This window comes from Chiloscyllium punctatum, chromosome 38, assembly GCF_047496795.1.
Source record: "Chiloscyllium punctatum isolate Juve2018m chromosome 38, sChiPun1.3, whole genome shotgun sequence".
Lineage (NCBI taxonomy): Eukaryota > Metazoa > Chordata > Chondrichthyes > Orectolobiformes > Hemiscylliidae > Chiloscyllium > Chiloscyllium punctatum.
In genome coordinates this window covers 9,778,620-9,797,891 of record NC_092776.1, presented here as the reverse complement: position 1 = coordinate 9,797,891, position 19,272 = coordinate 9,778,620, and the positions used below count along the sequence as shown (strand labels likewise).

General features: G+C 42.9%; 1 protein-coding gene across 1 annotated transcript; it reads left to right on the top strand.

The window, feature by feature from the left end:
* The first annotated feature begins 1,890 nt into the window (after positions 1–1,890).
* atpv0e2 (ATPase H+ transporting V0 subunit e2) lies at positions 1,891–18,644 on the top strand. The gene is made up of 4 exons (XM_072557137.1): positions 1,891–2,075; positions 6,516–6,563; positions 8,848–8,967; positions 18,075–18,644. The coding sequence occupies exons 1-3, from the start codon at positions 1,972–1,974 to the stop codon at positions 8,939–8,941; spliced, it is 246 nt and encodes an 81-aa protein (XP_072413238.1). The 5' UTR covers positions 1,891–1,971; the 3' UTR covers positions 8,942–8,967; positions 18,075–18,644.
* The last annotated feature ends 628 nt before the right edge of the window (positions 18,645–19,272 follow it).

Genomic DNA, 19,272 nt, shown 5'->3' with positions numbered 1-19,272 from the left:
CTCCCCCCGTCATTCTGTATTCCCTAGCCTGCCAATCAATTCATATCCAGACTATAACATTGTCATCCTTTTAAAATCCTTCCATGGCCTCATCCCTCTTTGACTCTGAACTCCTCCTGCATCCTCTCCAGGATTACCACGGACGAGAAACTGAACTAGGAATCCTGCAGCGAGTAACTCGCCTCCTGATTCCCCAACTTCTCTGTAAGATACAACCCACTTCTATCACCAAGAGTCAAGTAATGACTACCTCCAACAAAAAGGAAATCTAGTTGTGGGTCCTTGACATTTCATGATGTTCCCATTATGGAATCTCCCATTCTCACTCTTCTGAGGAATTCAGTTGACCAAAAGTTAAACTGGACTAGCCATATAAATATAGTGGCTACAAAAAGTCATGCTAAGATAATTGCAGTGAGTAATTCACCACCAACTCTACAAAGCTTGTCCACCATCCACAAGGCACAAGTCAGGAGTGTGATGGAATACTCCCCACTTGCCTGGATGGGCAATACTCAAAACGATTGACACCAATGGGGATACATCAGCCCACCAGATACACACCATATCCAAGACAATTACTCCCTCCACCACTGACACTCAGGAGCAGCAGTTTATGCCATATACAAGATGCATTGCAGAAATTCAGCTTGCAAGACAAAGCTTTTCACTGTGCCTTGGTACACGTGACAATAAGTTCAAATTGATTCAATTCAATAGCACCTTCAAAGCCCACAACACTTCCGTCAGGGAGAACAGAAATACATGGAAACACCACCACCTGCACATTCCCCTCCAAGCCACTCATTATCCTGACTTGGAAATATACCACCATCCTTTTGTAGCGATTGTAATGAGGTCAGCCAGGTGGACCTCAGAGAATATGAGTTCTCTGACTGGGGCTGTTAACCTGGTTCAATCAGGGAGCCCTGGTTGACAGATATAAACAGGAAGAGGTTCTGTTCACTCTGAGAGTTGGATCTGAGGGAGCTGCATCAGTGTCAATGACTGCTCATGTGTCACTAAAGGGTGTCTTGGTGACAGGATACTGGAATTATTTCATGCTTTGTATCATTGGGTCAAATAAGAGCATTGTGGATGTACCTTCACCAAATGAATTGCAGCAGTTCAAGAAGAGCAACTAGAATGTGGCAATAAATACTGACACAAGCGGGAGTAGTCTTAAAGAGAACAGATAGGGCTACGTGCATGAGTTTAAAAACTTCTTCGGTTATATCTGTGCTCCTTTAATTCTGGCTTAAATATGCAGGAAGCCTCAGCTCTCTGCAGCCAGGAGTTACAAAGTCCCCTCAATCCTCTTTTAAATAGGCCAATCGATAATTAGTCCTAATTTTTTTAAAAGTCTCGATCTCTGAATGATGAAAAATGAAGGCCATTTTGGGGGGGGGGGGGGGTGGTCCAGGCCGGGGGATTCCTTCCAGAGGGTGAAAAGTCCCAGTGTGGGATCTCATTAATGTTATAATATGACAGAACAGCTGACGGCCTACTTTCTAATGATTGACACCCAATCCAACCAATCATAAATCTAGACGGGAAGACCTGCCAATCACAAAGTGGCAGGGCAGTTAAATCTCGCCCATGTATGACGTACCGTCATGGCGACAAAGACAACCCTTGATCTTTGCTACAAAACAATTGTTGCAATCTACCTCGATGGAAGTGCAAGGTTTAAATGAGTTGCTTGGAACATCCTGGGAGCCAATGATAAAGGGGAAAATGAACTGAAGGGGGTTAAAAAGTGTAACCTGAATTAACATCCAATCACAGGGGTTGGGGAAATGATGGGCGTGGGGTTTGTCCAATGGAAAGGCACTTGTGTCATCGCTGACCAATGGGAACTGGGTATAGCGGGATTGCCAGGCTGAGGGAGATTGGTGGATTGGGCCGCTTGTGGGGCTGGTGGTAGAAGCGGTTGGCAGTGGGAAAGCAGGAGACTGGGACAAGGACAAGATGACCAGTCATTCAGTGACCATCCCCATGGTCTGCTTCACTATCTTCTGGGGGCTTGTAGGCTTTGCCCTGCCTTGGTTTGTGCCGAAGGGTCCTAACAGAGGGTACGTATCCACACAGCGTTTCTAACGAATGGTGATGGTTTTACTGGTGGGTGGGGGATGTCTGGGGTCCGACATTCTGCACGACTTAAGCATATATTTTCATGCCTCTGGATTTATTACATGCTTGAATTTTTCTGTCGCCTTGATTTCCCGTGATTCTGTAAGAAGTCAGCCAAGACCTCCAAATGTAGAAGGAAGGTGTTAGATTTGATTCAAAAATAGGACATGCTGGAAAAGCTCAGCAGGTCTGGCAGCATCGGTGGAGAGAAATCATAGTGAACGTTTCGGGTCAAGTTACTGTCCACAGATGCTGCTAGACCTGCTGAGCTTTTCCAACAATTCCTATTTTTGTTTCTGATTTACAGCATCCGCTGTTCTTTCGGTTTTTATTTGTTTTTTTTTATTTGCTATTTTTGATTTGTATTTCAGCTCATCACCTTTTGTTTTCAATTTCCCTGCCTCCGCCTCAGTACCTATTGTTTTTCTGCTAATATGCATGTAAGTTCCCCCTTTTTCCATCTCTGTCTCCCCTTAAGATTCTCCGTGACACCTACCTCTTTGACCAGGTCACCTCTACTCGTGACCTCCTATGTTTTGTTTTATGCATCGTTCGTGTTATCTGTGAGATATCTTGGGAGGTTTTGTTATTATGCTAATGTTATAAATTGCAAATAGTTATGAAGAAAGACTTTCATTTGCATAGTCTCTCTCACAGCCACCATGGATGCTTTAAAGCACCTTGTGACCAATGAATTACCTTTGAAACGTGACTGATCATTGTTTACAGTGAGCTGCCATGAATAGTAATATCAAAATGGCCAGATAATCTGTCCATGGATTCATAGGATTGCTGCAATAAAGAATGAGGGAAATCAGCCTGTCATACCCATACTGGCCCTCTGCCAAAGTAACTTGGTTAAGACTGCTTTGCTGCGTTTTCCCTGTACCCTTGCAATTTTTGATTTGGTTGTTTGAAGGATAATTATTGGTTAGTTTCCCTGCACTTCTTTGAAATGTGACACGCATTAGGGCAATTGGGGACTCTGTTTAATGTCTCAAAAGACAGCACATTGATGTTCCAGCCCTCAATACTGCACTGAAGCATCAGGCTTGGTTTGTGTGTTAGCATCCCGGAGTGAGACTTAAATTCTCAATCTTATGATTTGGAGGTGACTACATACTCACTGAGCCATAGCTTGTGGTTTTATTCTGCTGATCAGTGTTGCTGAGATTGACGGAAGCCTCAAGTCTGAAGTAGTTAGGTTTTGGCTGTGATGAAGATGTTTATGTATTTGTCATTCATTTATTTGCACATCTTAGATATACTATTGATATTTTGGTCAAAAGTTGTTTATGGAGTAAATATTCAGTGAGACATCGTGCCACCGAGTGTGGGCGGCACGGTGGCACAGTGGTTAGCACTGCTGCCTCACAGCGCCAGAGACCCGGGTTCAATTCCCGCCTCAGGCGACTCTCTGTGTGGAGTTTGCACATTCTCCCCGTGTCTGCGTGGGTTTCCTCCGGGTGCTCCGGTTTCCTCCCACAGTCCAAAGATGTGCAGGTCAGGTGAATTGGCCATGCTAAATTGCTCGTAGTGTTAGGTAAGGGGTAGATGTAGGGGTATGCGCTTCGGCGGGGCGGTGTGGACTTGTTGGGCCGAAGGGCCTGTTTCCACACTGTAAGTAATCTAATCTGTGATATGGAGGTGTTCCAATTCAGGTTTAAGTTCTGAAACCAGTCTGGTTGCTGGAGAACAATGGAGTATCCTCTCAGTCCATTACAGACTGCGCTATAAAGATAATTTGCAAAGTCTCCTGCCTCAAAAAATGCTTCCCCTACTGATTCTGTATTTAATTTAAATTGATGCATGTATAGTGTGGCCTGCATACGTTTTGTGAATTGCTGCCATCTCTGTTTTGCAGGCCTTACAGCTGCATAGGATATTCCTACACTTCACACAGCCACTATGCTGAAGGGGACTGTAGAAAATGCTGTTGAATTGTTCATCTTTATCAATGAGAATATGTTTAGTACTGAAGGATAATTCTGAGGTTTGAATGGCACTATCATTGGTCCCTATGAGGCAGTTACAACATTGGTATTGATCACCATCTCAATCCCTCTGCTAGTTTTTGCAGTATTCTTTTTTTTAGGCCAATCTTTCATTAGCATTCACTAATCTTTGGCATCTCCTAAGCGGCGCTCTGAAAGCTTGTACTTCCAAATAAACCTGTTGGACTATCAGCTGGTGTTGTGTGATTTTTAACTTTGTCCGCCACTGGCACCTCCAAGTCGATTTTTGTTTTAAAAAATCTCATTCACACTGCCTTCAGTGTGAAGTCACTAAGTTGTGCTTGATTTAGAGCTATTTTTGGATTAGAGACCTATATGTACAAATTTATGATAGGCTGTTTGGCCCCTTGAGTCTGCGCTGTCATTTGATAAGATCACTTTGGTGATGAGTTGTGGCCTCAAATCCGTTTTCCCTGTCTACTCCAGGTAACCACTGACTTCCTGCTTGGCCAAGAACCAATTTACTTTTGCCATTAAAATATTTAATAAACCCCACCCCCCTCAAAAACCATTGTTTTTGGGTTTTTTCCCCCAGAAATCCAAACACACTCAACCTTCTGAGAGAAAAAGATTATCCTCCTCGTCTCCATCTTAACTGAAAGACCCTTTATTTTTAAACTGTGCTACTTCATTTTTAGTCTCCTGATGATGTGAAATGTCTTTACAGCTACACCCAATTAGATCTCCTCAAGATAATCCACATCTCAATGCCCTGAATGTTTCAATCAGATCATCTGTCTTTTGAATTCAAATATATTGTCTCCACCTGTCCAACCTTTCATGAAAAGTCAATTCCCCACCCCAGATATCAGTTGAGAGAGCCTCCTCTGAACTGCTTCAAGCACACTTTCTCAAATAAAGGACCCAAAATGTATTGTATATATTAGTCCGGATTGCTTTTACCGGTATCCTTTACAATTATAGCAAAACATTCTTGCTATTATACTCCATTATCTTTGCAATAAACAACAAAACTACACTTGCCTTCCTAATTTATTTGCTATGACTGTATTCTAATGTTTTATGAATTATGTAGCTAAATGCCCAGATCTCTCTGTTCTGCAGTCTCTCTCCATTTAAATAATATACTGCTTATTGAGTTTAGAAAAGATTTGTAGCTCAGGTTGAGGTCCTGGATGTAAGTTTGCTTGCTGAGCAGGAAGATTTGTTTTTATGGAAAACAAACCTTCCAGCTCAGCGAGCAAACTTGCATCCATATATGGCTTATCTCGTTGCCCTGACCAGTTGGACGTTTTCCCACATTGTACTCTGTCTGTCACATTTTTGCCCATTTCTGTCTCTGACCTGTCTCCAACAGCAGAATTGCTATATCTTCTTCACAACTTATTTTCCTAGGCAAAAGTGAGGACTGCAGATGCTGGAAACCAGAGTTCAGATTAGAGTGGTGCTCTAATCCAAGGAGCAGGAAAATCGACTTGTGTTCCTACCTATTTCATTGTACCATCAGCAAATTTAGAAGCCATGCCTTTTGATTCCTTCTTTCAAGTTACCAATACAAATTGTCAATAATTGAGACCCTGACACTGATCCCCATACTCATCGCTTGAGTGTTAATGGGGGTGGCATAGGTGCAATCATGTTAAAGGTTAAAATGAAGAATAATTTTAGATATAGGAGAGTCACTGATAAATCCAATAGGATGGCCATTTACCTTCTTAATGATATATCACTGTTCCTGGGTCAAAATCCAGGAAACTCTTCCTAAACATGAGTCTGCCTACGTCAAACTGACTTCAACAATTCAAGATCCCTCACCATCACCACTTCGAGAGAAAACTAGAGATAGACAACAATTGCTAACATTGTCAGTGATGCCCACAACGTGGTAGTTATTTGTATTTAGCGTGAACCATCCCAATATGCTTCACACGAGTGTTATAATGTGGAAATGATATTGCACTACTCAGAGCAATATTAGGACAGATGCTCAAAAGTTTGGTCAATTTTGTCAATTTTAAGGAGTACTTTAAAAAAGGAAATGGAGATAGGGAGTAAGAAGTTTTGTGAGGGAATTCCAGAGCTTTGGGCTTTAAAAGTTGAATATGTAGTTACCACTGATGAAGTGATAAAAATTGGGGATGCTCAAGAGGTCAGAATTTGTTGAATAGGGAAATCTGAAGGATGTGGGCCTGGTGAAAATCATAGAAATGTCCCCAGGATGGCTTTAATGCACATTTTGTTTCTTTTTAATATTGTACCTTGCCTCTCCCTCCCACTTCTTGACCTTCAGCTGAGAAACATTTTGAGTTTCCTGGTTTCCCTCATGTATTACCTGACACATTGTTTGGTTAAGAGTATTGGCCTTTCTTATTAATTTTTAATTCCATCCTTCTGTTTATTTTGCAGTGTAATAATAACAATGATCGTCACGACAGCGGTTTGTTGCTATTTGTTGTAAGTACCATGTTACGGACTGTGTGTATGCTAAAAGAAGCTAATGTACTTATAAAGGTCAATTGGCAGATAGCTAATAATGCCCTATCTCTTTCTTAAAGGAGGAACAAGCTGTAGGATCTGTAAACCAGTTTGCTTGAGGTTTCTGGGTTGAAATAAAGGCTCAGATTTCAAATGTTTGCTGATGATTGAACAATATCCAACACTGTTTGCAACAACTTGAGAATAAAAGCAGTCCATGTCAAATGCAGCAAGACCTAGACAATATCCAGGCTTGAGCTGAAAATTGGCAAGAAATATTTGTGCCCCACAAACGCTAAGTCATCTCTAACAAGAGAGAATCTAACTATCGTCCCTTTGAGCAAAGATAATGCCATTGACTGTAATTCCGCATTATCAACATCATGAGGGTTGCCATTGATCAAAAACTGAGCTGCACTAAGTATTTAAACACAGTGGCTACAGGAACAGGTCAGACACTAAGAATCTTGCAGTAAGTAACTCACCTTCTGACTCTCCAAAACCTGTCCATCATCCACAAAGTATGGATTAAGAGTGTGTTGCAATGCCCCTACTTGTCTGAATGGGTGCAGCTCCAACCACATTCAAGAAACTTGACGCCAGCCAGGTCAAAGTAGCCTGTTTGATTTGGCACCATATTCACAAACATCTACTCTCTCCAGCACCATTTCTCAGTAGTATCAGTGTGTACTATGTACAAGAGGCGCCACAGAAATTCACCAAAGATCCTTAGAAAACACTTCCCAAAACCCACAACCACTTCTATCTTGAAGGACAAGGGCAGCAGATCAATGGGAACACCTCCACTTGAAGTTCTTCTCCAAGCCACTCACCATCCTGACATGGAAATAAATCGCTGTTCCCTTCAGTCTCATTAGGTCAAAATTTGGAATTCTCTCCCAAATGGCATTATGGGTGTACTAAATGGACTGCAACAACTCAAGAAGGCAGTTCACCATCTCCTTCTCAAGGGCAATGGTTGGGCCACTATTGTGATACTGTATGCAATTCTGGTCTCCCTGCTATAGGAACGATGTTGTTAAACTTGAAAGGGTTCAGAAAAGACTTAAAGGATGTTGACAGGGTTGGAAAGTTTCAGCTATAGGGAGAGGCTGAATAGACAGAGACTATTTTCTCTCGAGTGTTGGAGGCTGAGGGGTGACCTTATAGAGGTTTGTAAAATCATGAGGGGCATGGATAGGATAAATAGACAAGTCTTTTCCCCTGGGATGGGGGAAGTCCAAAACTAGAGGGCATCGGTTTAAGGTGAGAGGGGAAAGATTTAAAAGTCACCTAAGGGGCAACTTGTTCATGCAAAGGGTGGTATGTGTATGGAATGAGCTGTCAGAGGAAGTAGTGGAAGATGGTGCAATCGCAACATTTAAAAATCATCTGAATGGGTATATGAATAGGAAGGGTTTAGAGGGAAATGGGATCAGATTTATATAAAATATCTGGTCAGCATGGATGGGTTGGATGAAGGGTCTGTCTCCATGCTGTATATCTCTATGACTCTGTGATCTAGGTGTAGACAATAAATGCTGTCCCAGCCAGAGATGCTGACATCTTGTGAGTAATATTAAAAATCCAGCTCTAAACGTAGCAATGTGATTGCCCAGAGAGCAGTTGAGAGTCAGTTTGGTATGGTCAATGAATGTTGGCCAAGGCAATGACACCCACATCCTGTGAATGAATAAATAAGAGATAGATGTGGGATACATGGTAGATGTAAGATACTGGGACTTTCAAACAGCATTAGATAGAGAGTTTTGCATTGCAGACACAAGATTAAAGTTGGAGATGTGTGATGGATCAGATAACAAGCTGGCTATAAGGCAGGATTCTGATTTCTCTTGGAGCTGATTTAGGAAAGCCTGTTGCTACTCTGCTTTCATTTAGGATGTGACTAGTTGCTGGTTGTGTCCTGTCTTGCCTGCTGAGATAGACTAGCTTAATTTAATATATTTACCAAGTTACAAAAGTGAGATTAGAACTGTAGTCAATCCTTTATGTACTGTCAGTTCAAGCCCTTGAATTAAAGAATAACATTGCTAGTTGGCTCTAATTGGAATAAATTTGGTGCAATTAAATAGATTTTATTGAAAGCCAAACAACCTGGTGTGACTAGATAAAGGATTCCTACCTTGTGGTTGTTCAAGATTTCCTTTGTAACCGGGATTCGGTGGCGAAAGAAGTTAATTAAGTAATCCTCATGTTAAGCACTTTATTGGATTAAACTCTGTAATTTCTTTCTTTCCTTTAGCTGGCTCATTGCCATCCTAGCTCAGATGAACCCTCTCTTTGGCCCGCAGCTCAAGAATGAGACAATCTGGTATCTCCGTTACTTCTGGGAATAAAGGAGAACTGCGTCGGATCATCCATGGTACAGTACATGAAGCTCAGTGGAAAGAGAGGGGGAGAGAGAGAAAGTTAATACTGCTACTGCCTTCGGGTTCAATTCGATGCCTTAAACTGAACTGGCTCAACCCGTCAGCTATTCTGTGTTTGGCTTGTGCGGGGACGGGAAGGTCAACCAGGCTTCCCACTGCAGTACTGTTTACAACATAGCCAGCACTAGCATTGCTTTGAATTCCAGCTAAATAGTTGTGTAACCATAACAAAGACAGGGAATTCTATTGTTTCATGAGTCCTAATTTCCATCGCTTTGCCATGGGTTGCTATATCTTCAGGCACTTGGGTCTTGAGCTCTGGAATTTCATTTCCACAACTCTGTGCCTCTCTGTCTGTCTGTCTGTCTGTCTGTCTGTGTCTCTCTCTCTCTCATGTTTTAAAATGCTTCTTAAAGCCTTCCTGTTTGATCAATTTATTTGTCATTCTAGCAATATGTCTTTATACAGCTCCATGCCAGCTCTTTTTTTTTGATCATGCTTCTGTGAAAAACTTTAGAAGGTTTTGTTCTGCTAAAGGTGCTGCATAAATGTAGGTTGTAGTTGTTGAAATGGGAGGAGTCCTGCTCTGAGAGAGACCAGGGCTGCCAATGTCACCTTATCAAGTGGGTCCAAGTTTCCATGATGTAATGGAGCAAAGCGATGCTGTTCGTGCAATAGAAAGGGCTGGTCACAATTTATAAAGAACATTTAGTGCGGATAATTACAGGAATAGAAAGAGGCCTGTTCTATCGATCTTGGGTGATCTATACACTGAGTCCAATTAACTGTCTTCATCCTAAATCCCTTGATGCCCTCCACTACTCTGCGCCAATCTCCACACCACCCCCCCCCCCCCCCCCCCCCCCCCCCCCCCCACCCCACCCAAACAAAAATCTACCAACATTAGTTTTGAAAGTTGCATTTAACCAGTGTCCACAGCCTTTTGAGTTCTGGATTTGCAACACACTTTGTGTTCCCTGACTTTGGCCTTGAATAGCCCAGTTCTAGTTTGAACGTGATTATCCCCCAAAAATAGGGTCAAGAGGGAAAGGAACCCACAAATAACATGAACACCCCCGCTCAGACCATCAGGGACTCTCCTGTACGGGAAGGTTGATTTTCATTGTCGAGTGGGCTCTCCTGGTCACTAATTTTATTCATTGCTCTCCATTTTCTATTTGAGTCGCATTAAAAACCATTTTTCTGCCTTTCTTGAGGGTTCTCCTTTTCCTCTTCTCTCTCCGGTATCTAATAATGCCTTATCTTAGCTCCACAGTATGGGTATCTTTCATGTTTCTGACATCAGCCAGAAAGGAGATACCAACCCGTATAGCGACATTATTGCGGGTGTCTCTTGGTTATGAAAATGTCCAACTTACTATTGGTCACTCTCTCTGATAGATTATCAAACCAGAGGATCTCAAAGAGCTGACAGCAGCTCAAACACCTCATCATTCTCTGGCTGAACTTGAGAAAGTATTGTGTGCAAAATTTCATGTCTTAAATTTGCAAAGGCAATGGGAAGGGAGTGAGCTGTAGGTTAAGAACTTATCAAGGGCTTCAGCTGCTGTATCGAGAGACTAATAGATAACCAGACTCAGTCACAGACCATGTCAGTTCAGTTAGCTGGACAGCTGGTTTGCGATGCACAGTGGCACAAATCCCATACCAACTGAGGTCACCGTGAAGGTCCTGCCCTCTCAACCCCACTCCTAAGGTGTGGTGAAACTCTGCTTAAACTCAGCACCAGTCTCTCTCTCTCTCTCTCTCTCTGTCTCTGAGGACTATGATCCTCTGGGAATATGACAAATTTACCTTTGACCTTTACAGGCTGTAATCTAACTGAAGATCTCAGCGTTAAATAAGAATGGGTTTAAATTGATTGCTGTCCTCTGTCCTCAAGTAGCTATTGACCTATAATTCCCTTCCTGTGATCTGGCTTTAATTTTATTTGGAAAGTGTAGGCTTTCTTTTGTGTTATTTTTTTCCCCCATGTGAACAGCCCTTGGCGTGTGAAAGCAGGCTAATTCTGCTGGACAAACCCACCGCCAACATCAAAATCATTTCAGGCAAGGCTAGAGCCACTTGAGCGACTATTTTCAAGCTTGTTCAAGCATATTTAAGACCATTAGAAACCACCAGCCTGTTGGTAAAGCCAGGATCTGTAAGGTGTTTCAGTAGGTGTGGGCAGGGAGACCCTTTGGGAATGAGAGATCCCATACGTTTAGCCACCCGAGTTTTTCTGTGTGCAGGACTGAAGGTGGAGACAGTATAACCAACAAAAACAGCCTCACACAGCTTTATAGAACATAGAACAGAAATACGCAGTACATGCCCTTCAGCCCTCAATTAGATTAGATTAGATTCCTTACAGTGTAGAAACAGGCCCTTCGGCCCAACCAATCCACACCAACCCTCCGAAGAGCAACCCACCCAGACCCATTTCTCTGACTAATGCACCTAGCACTATGGGCAATTTAGCATGGCCAATTCACCTAACTTGCACATCTTTGGACTGTGGGAGGAAACCGGAGCACCCAGAGGAAACTCACGCAGATACTGGGAGAATGTGCAAACTCTACACAGGCAATCGCCCAAGGCTAGAATCGAACCCGGGACCCTGTTGTCAATCTTTTATCCCATTCTACATAGCCTTCATCTTCCATGTGCCTATCCAAGAGTTGCTTACATCTCCCTAATGTATTTGACTGAACTGCCAGCAGTGTATTCCGCGCTTTGTGTAAAGAACCTACCTCTGACATCTCCCCAAAACCTTCCTTCGTTCACCTTAAAATTATGCCCCCTCGTGATAGCAATTTCCACCCTGGGAAATAGTCTCTGACTATCCACTCTATCTATTCCTCTCATCATCTTGAACACCTCTATCATGCTCCTTCGCTCCAATGAGAAAAGCCCTAGATCCCTCAACCTTACTTCATAATGCTGCAGCTGTTTGAATTTATGTCTGGTATTCACATATTTGAAGCTATTTCCAAATTCTTTATAACCAAGAGGGAATCAATGCAGGGAATCTTGAACACTGCCAGAGAATGCATTGCCAGAAGACGGCACGATGGGAGGAAAGGAGCATTTGAACAATTTGGCAACCATTTCTGCATCTCTTTATTTGACATACTTTTCCTAATCAACCTGTTCAGAGATGTTTATATGCCCCTCTGGAGCAGGTGGGACTTGAACCTGGGTCTCTCGGCTCAGGGGTAGGGATACTACCACTGCACCACAAGAGGACTCCTTATTTGAAATTGAGTTGAATCAATTTGCTCTGCTAAGTAAATGTGCAGGGTACATCCACTACAAAATTGCCAACACTGCTTTCTAACCTCGACCACTGTTTGGTTAGAGAGGAATTCACAGCTAAACCCCAATTTGTCCACATGGTACGTTTTCCAGCAAAGGGGGGACTCTTGCTGTTTATTCCACCTCCTTTTTCCAATTTTGAATTTGCCTGAGTACTTATCCCAACTGAGAGAAGTGACTCCTAGGTGAAAGGAGATTTAACTGAGCACATCTTGTTTTGGTTTGTTCAGTTACTCAGGCAAAAGAACACAATATGTTTCTTCCCTAACAAACATTCCTCCATCATCCCTTTTACTGATTAGTGTTATTCGTATAAAATGGAGATAATTTAGTGTTATTTCATTGAGCATTGTATCCTGCTTAAAATGAAGGGCAGAACAATGGCTCAGTGGTTAGCACTGCTGCCTCACAGCGCCAGGGATCCAGGTTCGATTCCAATCTCGGGTGACTGTCATTGCAAAGTTTGCACCTTTTCTCTGCAGGTCTCCTCTGGGTGTTTTGGTTTCCTCCCACAGTCCAAATGTGTGCAGGTTAGGTGGATTGTGCGTGCTAAGTTGCCCCACAGTGTCCAGATTAGGTGTGTCAGCTGTGGGTAAATGCAGGGTTACAGGAGTAGGGTAAGGGGGTGCGTCTGGGTGGGATGCTCTTTGGAGGGTTGATGTGGACTTGATGGACTGAATGACCTGCTTCCACATCTGGGGATTGTATGGTTCTATGATCTACAGTACATTAATATTTTTCCATATTAAACTGACAATTGTAGTTTCTGTCACCTGATGGCGCCAGGATGCTCCATCACTCCTGGGGAAACAACACCACCCCTTACTGTAAGAGAAGCAGTACTACAAGTCGAATACATTCTGTTCCTCGTTGCACCCAGGAGCTCTTTACAGTACAAATCCTGCAAATGTCAATCCAAAGTCTGATACCTGATCTGTTTGGATTTTAGTTAATCCCAGCAGGACAACTGCAATTAGTTTTTATGTCAGAGGAGCAATATTTATTCTAAGAAAGAAAGCCACAATGTCCATTCCTGATTGTTGTCATGTGGCCCTTGCTGAGAGTTCCCTGCGAATTTTTTTTTTCCCTTTTAAAATATTTGAAAAGTCAATTCTACCAGAGGCCAGGATCAGGCTATAAATGAAACAAGTGATGGTGTAGATGGTAGTGTTGGGATAGGGCAGATGGGATTGTATTGAATAGTAGAATGCATTTTGAGAACAGCTTGTTTCTTGCTACTGCAGTGGCGGATGTCTGGTACTGATGTAGCCCTAGCAGTCCCTTCTTTCTCCATACTGATTTTTGAGGCATTTTTCTGTCTACATCAGATTGATCCCACCTCCCCCCCCCACCCCCCATCCCAATATTGCAAGAACTATAATGTCTCAATGTGAAGGGCAGGAGCAGTAATTATTGGAAAAAATGTACAGTGTGAGATTTGCAATGTATTCTGCAGCTCAAATTGATTTATCCTGTCAGGAGTGTTATGGGGAGAATCTTCTCTTGGGGAGAAGTTCAAAGTTGACTTCATGCTGACATTTTTATGAGAGGGGGATAAATACACAGTGAGGGAAAAGGAAGTTGACTAATGGGATATATATATATAAATGTAGATGATGGCTATATGCAGGTCATTCTCCACATTATAAAATTGACACACACACCTGGAAGTAATTGCAAAAAGACTTGCATAGATCGCTCTAAAGCTGAATGAAATAACTCCACAGAGACTGGTCTTCAGTCACCAATCACCCTTTATTTACAGCCAAAGAGTCCTTTTCAGCTTCCTCCGAGCCAGCACTGAATGAATAGAACCTCTGACACTCTTGTTTTGTTTTTCAGAACCCATGATGCACTCCTGTTTTTGTTTTCTTTTTTTCATTACCCCCACACTACCGTCTAACTGCGGTAGGGCTTATTTTTCCCCAGCACCCATGTTGTGTGTGTGCAGGTGTGAGACACAGTGAAAGACACAAGGTGCACAAATCTTTATTCAATTTCCACCACCAGGAAGAAAGGAAACACCCGAGTGGCCAGTGACAAGCAGCACCCTTCACATCAAAGGGCAACGCTGTGTGATCAAAACAGTGAAGGGGAGGGCAGGGGTTAAATCAAAATAGAGTTGGAGGGAGAAATAAAACACTCCACTCCCTGCGGTGCCCACCTCGCCCTGAACAACTCCAGGGTGTTGGTGGACGCCGCGTGCTCCTTCTCCAAGGACACCCGGGCTCTGACGTAACCCCGGAAGAGGGGCAGGCAGTCAGCCCTAACTGCCCCCTCCACGGCCCACTGCCTGGACCTGTTTATGGCCAGTTTGGCCAGGCCCAGGAGCAGACCCACGAGGAGGTCCTCGGACCTGCCCTCCCTCCTCCGTACCGGGTGCCCGAAGATCAGGAGCGTGGGACTGAAGTGCAACCAAAAGCAAAGAAGGAGGTTTTTGAGAAAATCAGAAAGGGGTCACTCTTGTTTATATCTGCCAGCCAGGGCTCCCTGATTGGGGCTGTTAATCTGGTGCAATCAGGGAAATTAAATTCTATAATGTCCTCCTGGCTGACCTCATTACAATCAGTACACTGAAGAATCTTTCGCAAAGAGCTGACCGTGTTGGTGCTTTCCTTTGCAAAAGTTAAGGTTCAGACGTTACCTAATGGAAGTTATGGGCGGCACAGTGGCTCAGTAGTTAGCACTGCTGCCTCACAGCACCAGGATCCCAGATTCAATTCCAGCCTTGGGCAATTGTCTGTGTGGAGTTTTCACATTCTCCCCGTGTCTGCATGGGTTTTCTCCAGGTGCTCCTGTTTCCTCCCACATTCCAAAGATGTGCAGGTTAGGCGAGTTGGCTATGCTAAATTGCTGATTGCGTTAGGTTCACTAGTCCGAGGGAAATGGGTCTGGGTGGGTTACTCTTCGGAGGGTCGGTGTGGACTTGTTGGGCCAAAGGGCCTGTTCCCACACTGTAGGAATCTAATCGAAAAGTCTATCAAATTATGAATGCATTCTATGGGGTTGATGTGTAGAGAATGTTATGACTTTTGTGCAAGTTCAAAGCCAGGTCTATCAATTCAAGACAGTTACTTCTAAATCTCATTGGGATAGTATTGAATAGTAGAATGCGTTTTGAGAACAGCTTGTTTCTTGCTGCAGTGGGGGATGTCTGGTACTGATGTAGCACTAGCAGTCCCTGTCACCAGTCAGAGGGGGTGACTATGCAGTGCCTGAAGCTGATGCATCATTCAGTGACTGTGCTGTGACTTAAGTACGTCTAACCACCTTTGCCCTGCATCTCTCATTAAGCAAACATTCACAAAAATTTCAATCTGAGATTTATAGATTAAAAATGGAATTAGAATTAGTTGCCACTTAGGCAAAATGGTTACAACTTCTGTCATTCTTTGTATATAGAAGTGTTGTTTTCCTAACCTCTCACTGAAAGATGACCCTAATTTTTAGACAATACATCCTAGTCCAAGATGTGGCAACCAGAGGAAGTAGGGTAGGAGAAACTAATCTGTTCCCTTCAATATAGTAAGTTTCAACATCTTAATGAAATTGCCACATTAACCTTCTAAATTCCAGGGAATACCGCTTGAGTTTGTATTCTCACCTCCCGGCTAATGCCTTCAAAAATTTAATCCAGGAGTCCGGGTATCATTCTGGGGAATCTAATTTGTACTTTCTAAAGCCAATCTGTCCTTCCTGAGGAATAGTGTCTGGTATTCCAAGTATGGCATTAAACTCTGACAGAATTTAAAGCAATGTTCTCCCAGGTGTTGGAACCTTAATGCAGCATCTGAGTAAGGAATAAGACTAGGCCAGTTGGCTGTTTGTGTCTGCTCTGCCATTCAATAATGTCATGGCTGATCTGAATTTAACCTTGAATCTGCATTCTTGCTATTCCCCCTTGGTAATCAAGAATCTACTTATCTCTGCCTTAAAATTATTTGAGGATTTTGCATTAACCACCCTTTTGAGGAAGAGACTTTCAAAGCCGCTTGATCCTCAGAGGAGAAATAAAATCTTTTCCCATCTCTGTCTTCAGTGGGTGATCTGTTATTTTTAGAATCTGCTCCCCAGTTCTAGATTCTCCCACAAGAATCAAAGGACGTTGAATCCTTTCAACATCCACCCGATCAAGTCCCCATAGGATCTTCTATGTTTCAATTAAGTCACCTCTGACTCTTCAAATAAGGTCAGGGGATATGGGCCCAGCCTGTCAGGACTTTTTCAGATATCAGGCTTCTCATTCCAGGTATTCATCTAGTGAACTTTCTCTGAACTGTTTCCAGTGCATTATCACCCTACTGTAAGTACGGTGATAGGGCCGTACAGAGTACTCCAGATCTGGTCTCACCAATGGCCTGTCTAATTGAAGCATAACCTCATTATTCTTGTATTCATTCCCACACAAACTTTCCTGATTACTTGCTGTGCCTGCATACTAACCTTCTGTGATGCATGAACTAGGACAAAAATGCAATCATTACCTATTAACGAAGCAGCAGAGTTGACTAGTGCAGGGTAGAAGCACCATGCACTAAACATCTAAACTGAACAGAACACCATAGGAACTGGTAGAAACACTTCAGAGTTTTCAAAACGAAGCCAGACAAATATGAGGGAAGGGATAGAGTAGGTCTTCACTTCCAGTTGTGTTTGCTTACTGAAAATCTTGACTTTAATCGAAAGAAACAACTTTCAAGTGAACCAAAAGTTCCTGGAAGAGAGTTGCTGTGCTGACCAACTTGTGGGATGAGGTAGAGGGAGTGTGTCAGTACAAGGATTGGAACCAGAGGTCGAAGAAGGGAACAGCTAAAATAAGGGCAGAGGATGAGGGACAAGACTGAGTGGGGGGGTTGAAGCAAGGCCAGGCAGGAGGGCAAGTTGGGAGACCAGGGCAGAGGGACATAATGCCAGAGGAAAGAAAGGCAGTGGTGGGGAGAGGACAGGCAACAACATTAAAATGAAAATGCCATCAAGTTTTGAGAAGATTTGTAGCTCAGGTTGAGGTTCTGGATGTAAGTTTGCTCACTGAGCTGGAAGGTTTGTTTTCAGACGTTTTATCATCATACCTGGTAACATCATCAGTGAGCCTCTGGATAAAGCAGTGGTGGCATAGTCCGCTTTCAATTTATATGTTTGAGTTTCCCTGGGTTGGTGATGTCATTTCTTGCTCTTTTTCTCATAAACACATTGACTTGAACCCCATTTACCACCCTCTGAGAAAAAGAGCAGGAAATGACATCACCAACCCAAATAACCTAAACACATAAATAGAAAGCAGGTCATAACACCAGTGCTTCACTGGAGGCTCACTGCTGATGTTCGAGGAGAAAGTGAGCACTGGAGATCAGAGCTGAAAATGTGTTGCTGGAAAAGCGCAGCAGGTCATGCAGCATCCAAGGAACAGGAGAATCGACGTTTCGGGCATTAGCCCTTCTTCAGGAAGGGCTTATGCCTGAAACGTCGATTCTCCTGTTCCTTGGATGCTGCCTGACCTGCTGCGCGTTTTCAGCTTCATCACTGATGATGTTATCTAGTATGGTGACGCAACTTCTGAAAACGAACCTTCCAGCTCATTTAGCAAACTTACATCCTGAAAATGCCAACGTAATTGAAGAAATGGACCTCAAACATCAAACAAAATTACATCAAGTTAACAACCTAAGTGCGTATGCTGTGACTCTCTTGCTGCTTGCTTTCTCTGTTTGATTGCATTCGATTTGTACTCTTGCTCAGTTTGAAGAAGGGTTGATACTTGAAACATGACCTCTTTTCTCCACAGATGCTGACTGACGACCTGAACATTCCAGAATATTCCAGATCTCCAAATTCCCTGTAAAAAAAAAAAATCATACCCAGTAAAACTTTTTGTGAGAGATTTTTCACACACTTCCAGCCCGCCCAAGCTCTACCTTTGACTTTTCTTTCTGATCTGGCTTCATTGCCTGAATTAAAATGATGATCTCTGTCTCACCAAAACCCTGGATTCCCCAAAGATTTTGTGCAAATTGGTTTGAGGATGTTTTAAATCAAATGTGTGTACAATGCTCAGATGCGAATGTTTGAAGGTTTTTTTTCTGTTCATAATTACAATATGTCCCAGGAACCTGCTCAAATTAAACATTTGTTTCTTTTATCCACTAAAAAGAACCAGGCATTATGGAGGGTAGCTATACTGTGATACTGTACTTAAGTTTGCTGTGACAAATCATGTAGCAATGTTTTGATTTGTAAGGGAATAATTATTTTGTTCCAGCATTCTGTTTCTAAGTATGTTTAAAAGTAGGAATTGATGTTCAATGCTGTAATATTTAAAAACATTGACAGTGCAATAAAATTAGATTGTGCCCCATTCCAACCTTTCTTCTATCTTTGTACAAATTCACTGAAATTGATATGGACATCACTAATGAGGTCAGCATTTATTGCCCATTTTTAATTTCCTTTTAATAGGACGGCACAGTGGCTCATTGGTTAGCCACTGAGTGCTGCCTCACAGCGCCAGGGACCCGAGTTCGATTCCTGCCTTGTGTGGAGTTTGCACATTCTCTCCGGTCTGCATGGGTTTCCTCTGGGTGCTCCGGTTTCCTCCCATAATCCCAAAGATGTGCAGGTCAGGTGAATTGGCCATGCTGAATTGCCCGTAGTGTTAGATGCATTGGACAAGGGTAAATATAGGGTAGGGGAATGGGTCTGGCTGGATTACATTGGAAGGTTAGTGTGGACTTGTTGACGGAATGGCCTGTTTTCACACTTTAGGGAATTTGATCTAACTAAATCTAAGCTGAATGTCTTGCCACAACATCTTAATGGACAGTTCACATCGATTGCAGTAACCTGGAGTGTCTCAGACTGGACTGTTTGAGGACAGCAGGGAGCCAAATGGGTTCTTCCCCCTGTTACCAAAGTGGGATGTTCTCAGCCCCAAGGCTTTGGATTTCTGATTCGGTACCATAACCACAATGCAATCATTTCGGGAA

Coding starts and splice junctions, on each gene's coding strand:
- atpv0e2 (XM_072557137.1), top strand. CDS start 1,972: ATGACCAGTCATTCAGTGACCATCCCCATGGTCTGCTTCACTATCTTC. Junction 2,076..6,515: donor CCGAAGGGTCCTAACAGAGG/GTACGTATCCAC, acceptor TTTATTTTGCAG/TGTAATAATAACAATGATCG. Junction 6,564..8,847: donor GCGGTTTGTTGCTATTTGTT/GTAAGTACCATG, acceptor TCTTTCCTTTAG/CTGGCTCATTGCCATCCTAG.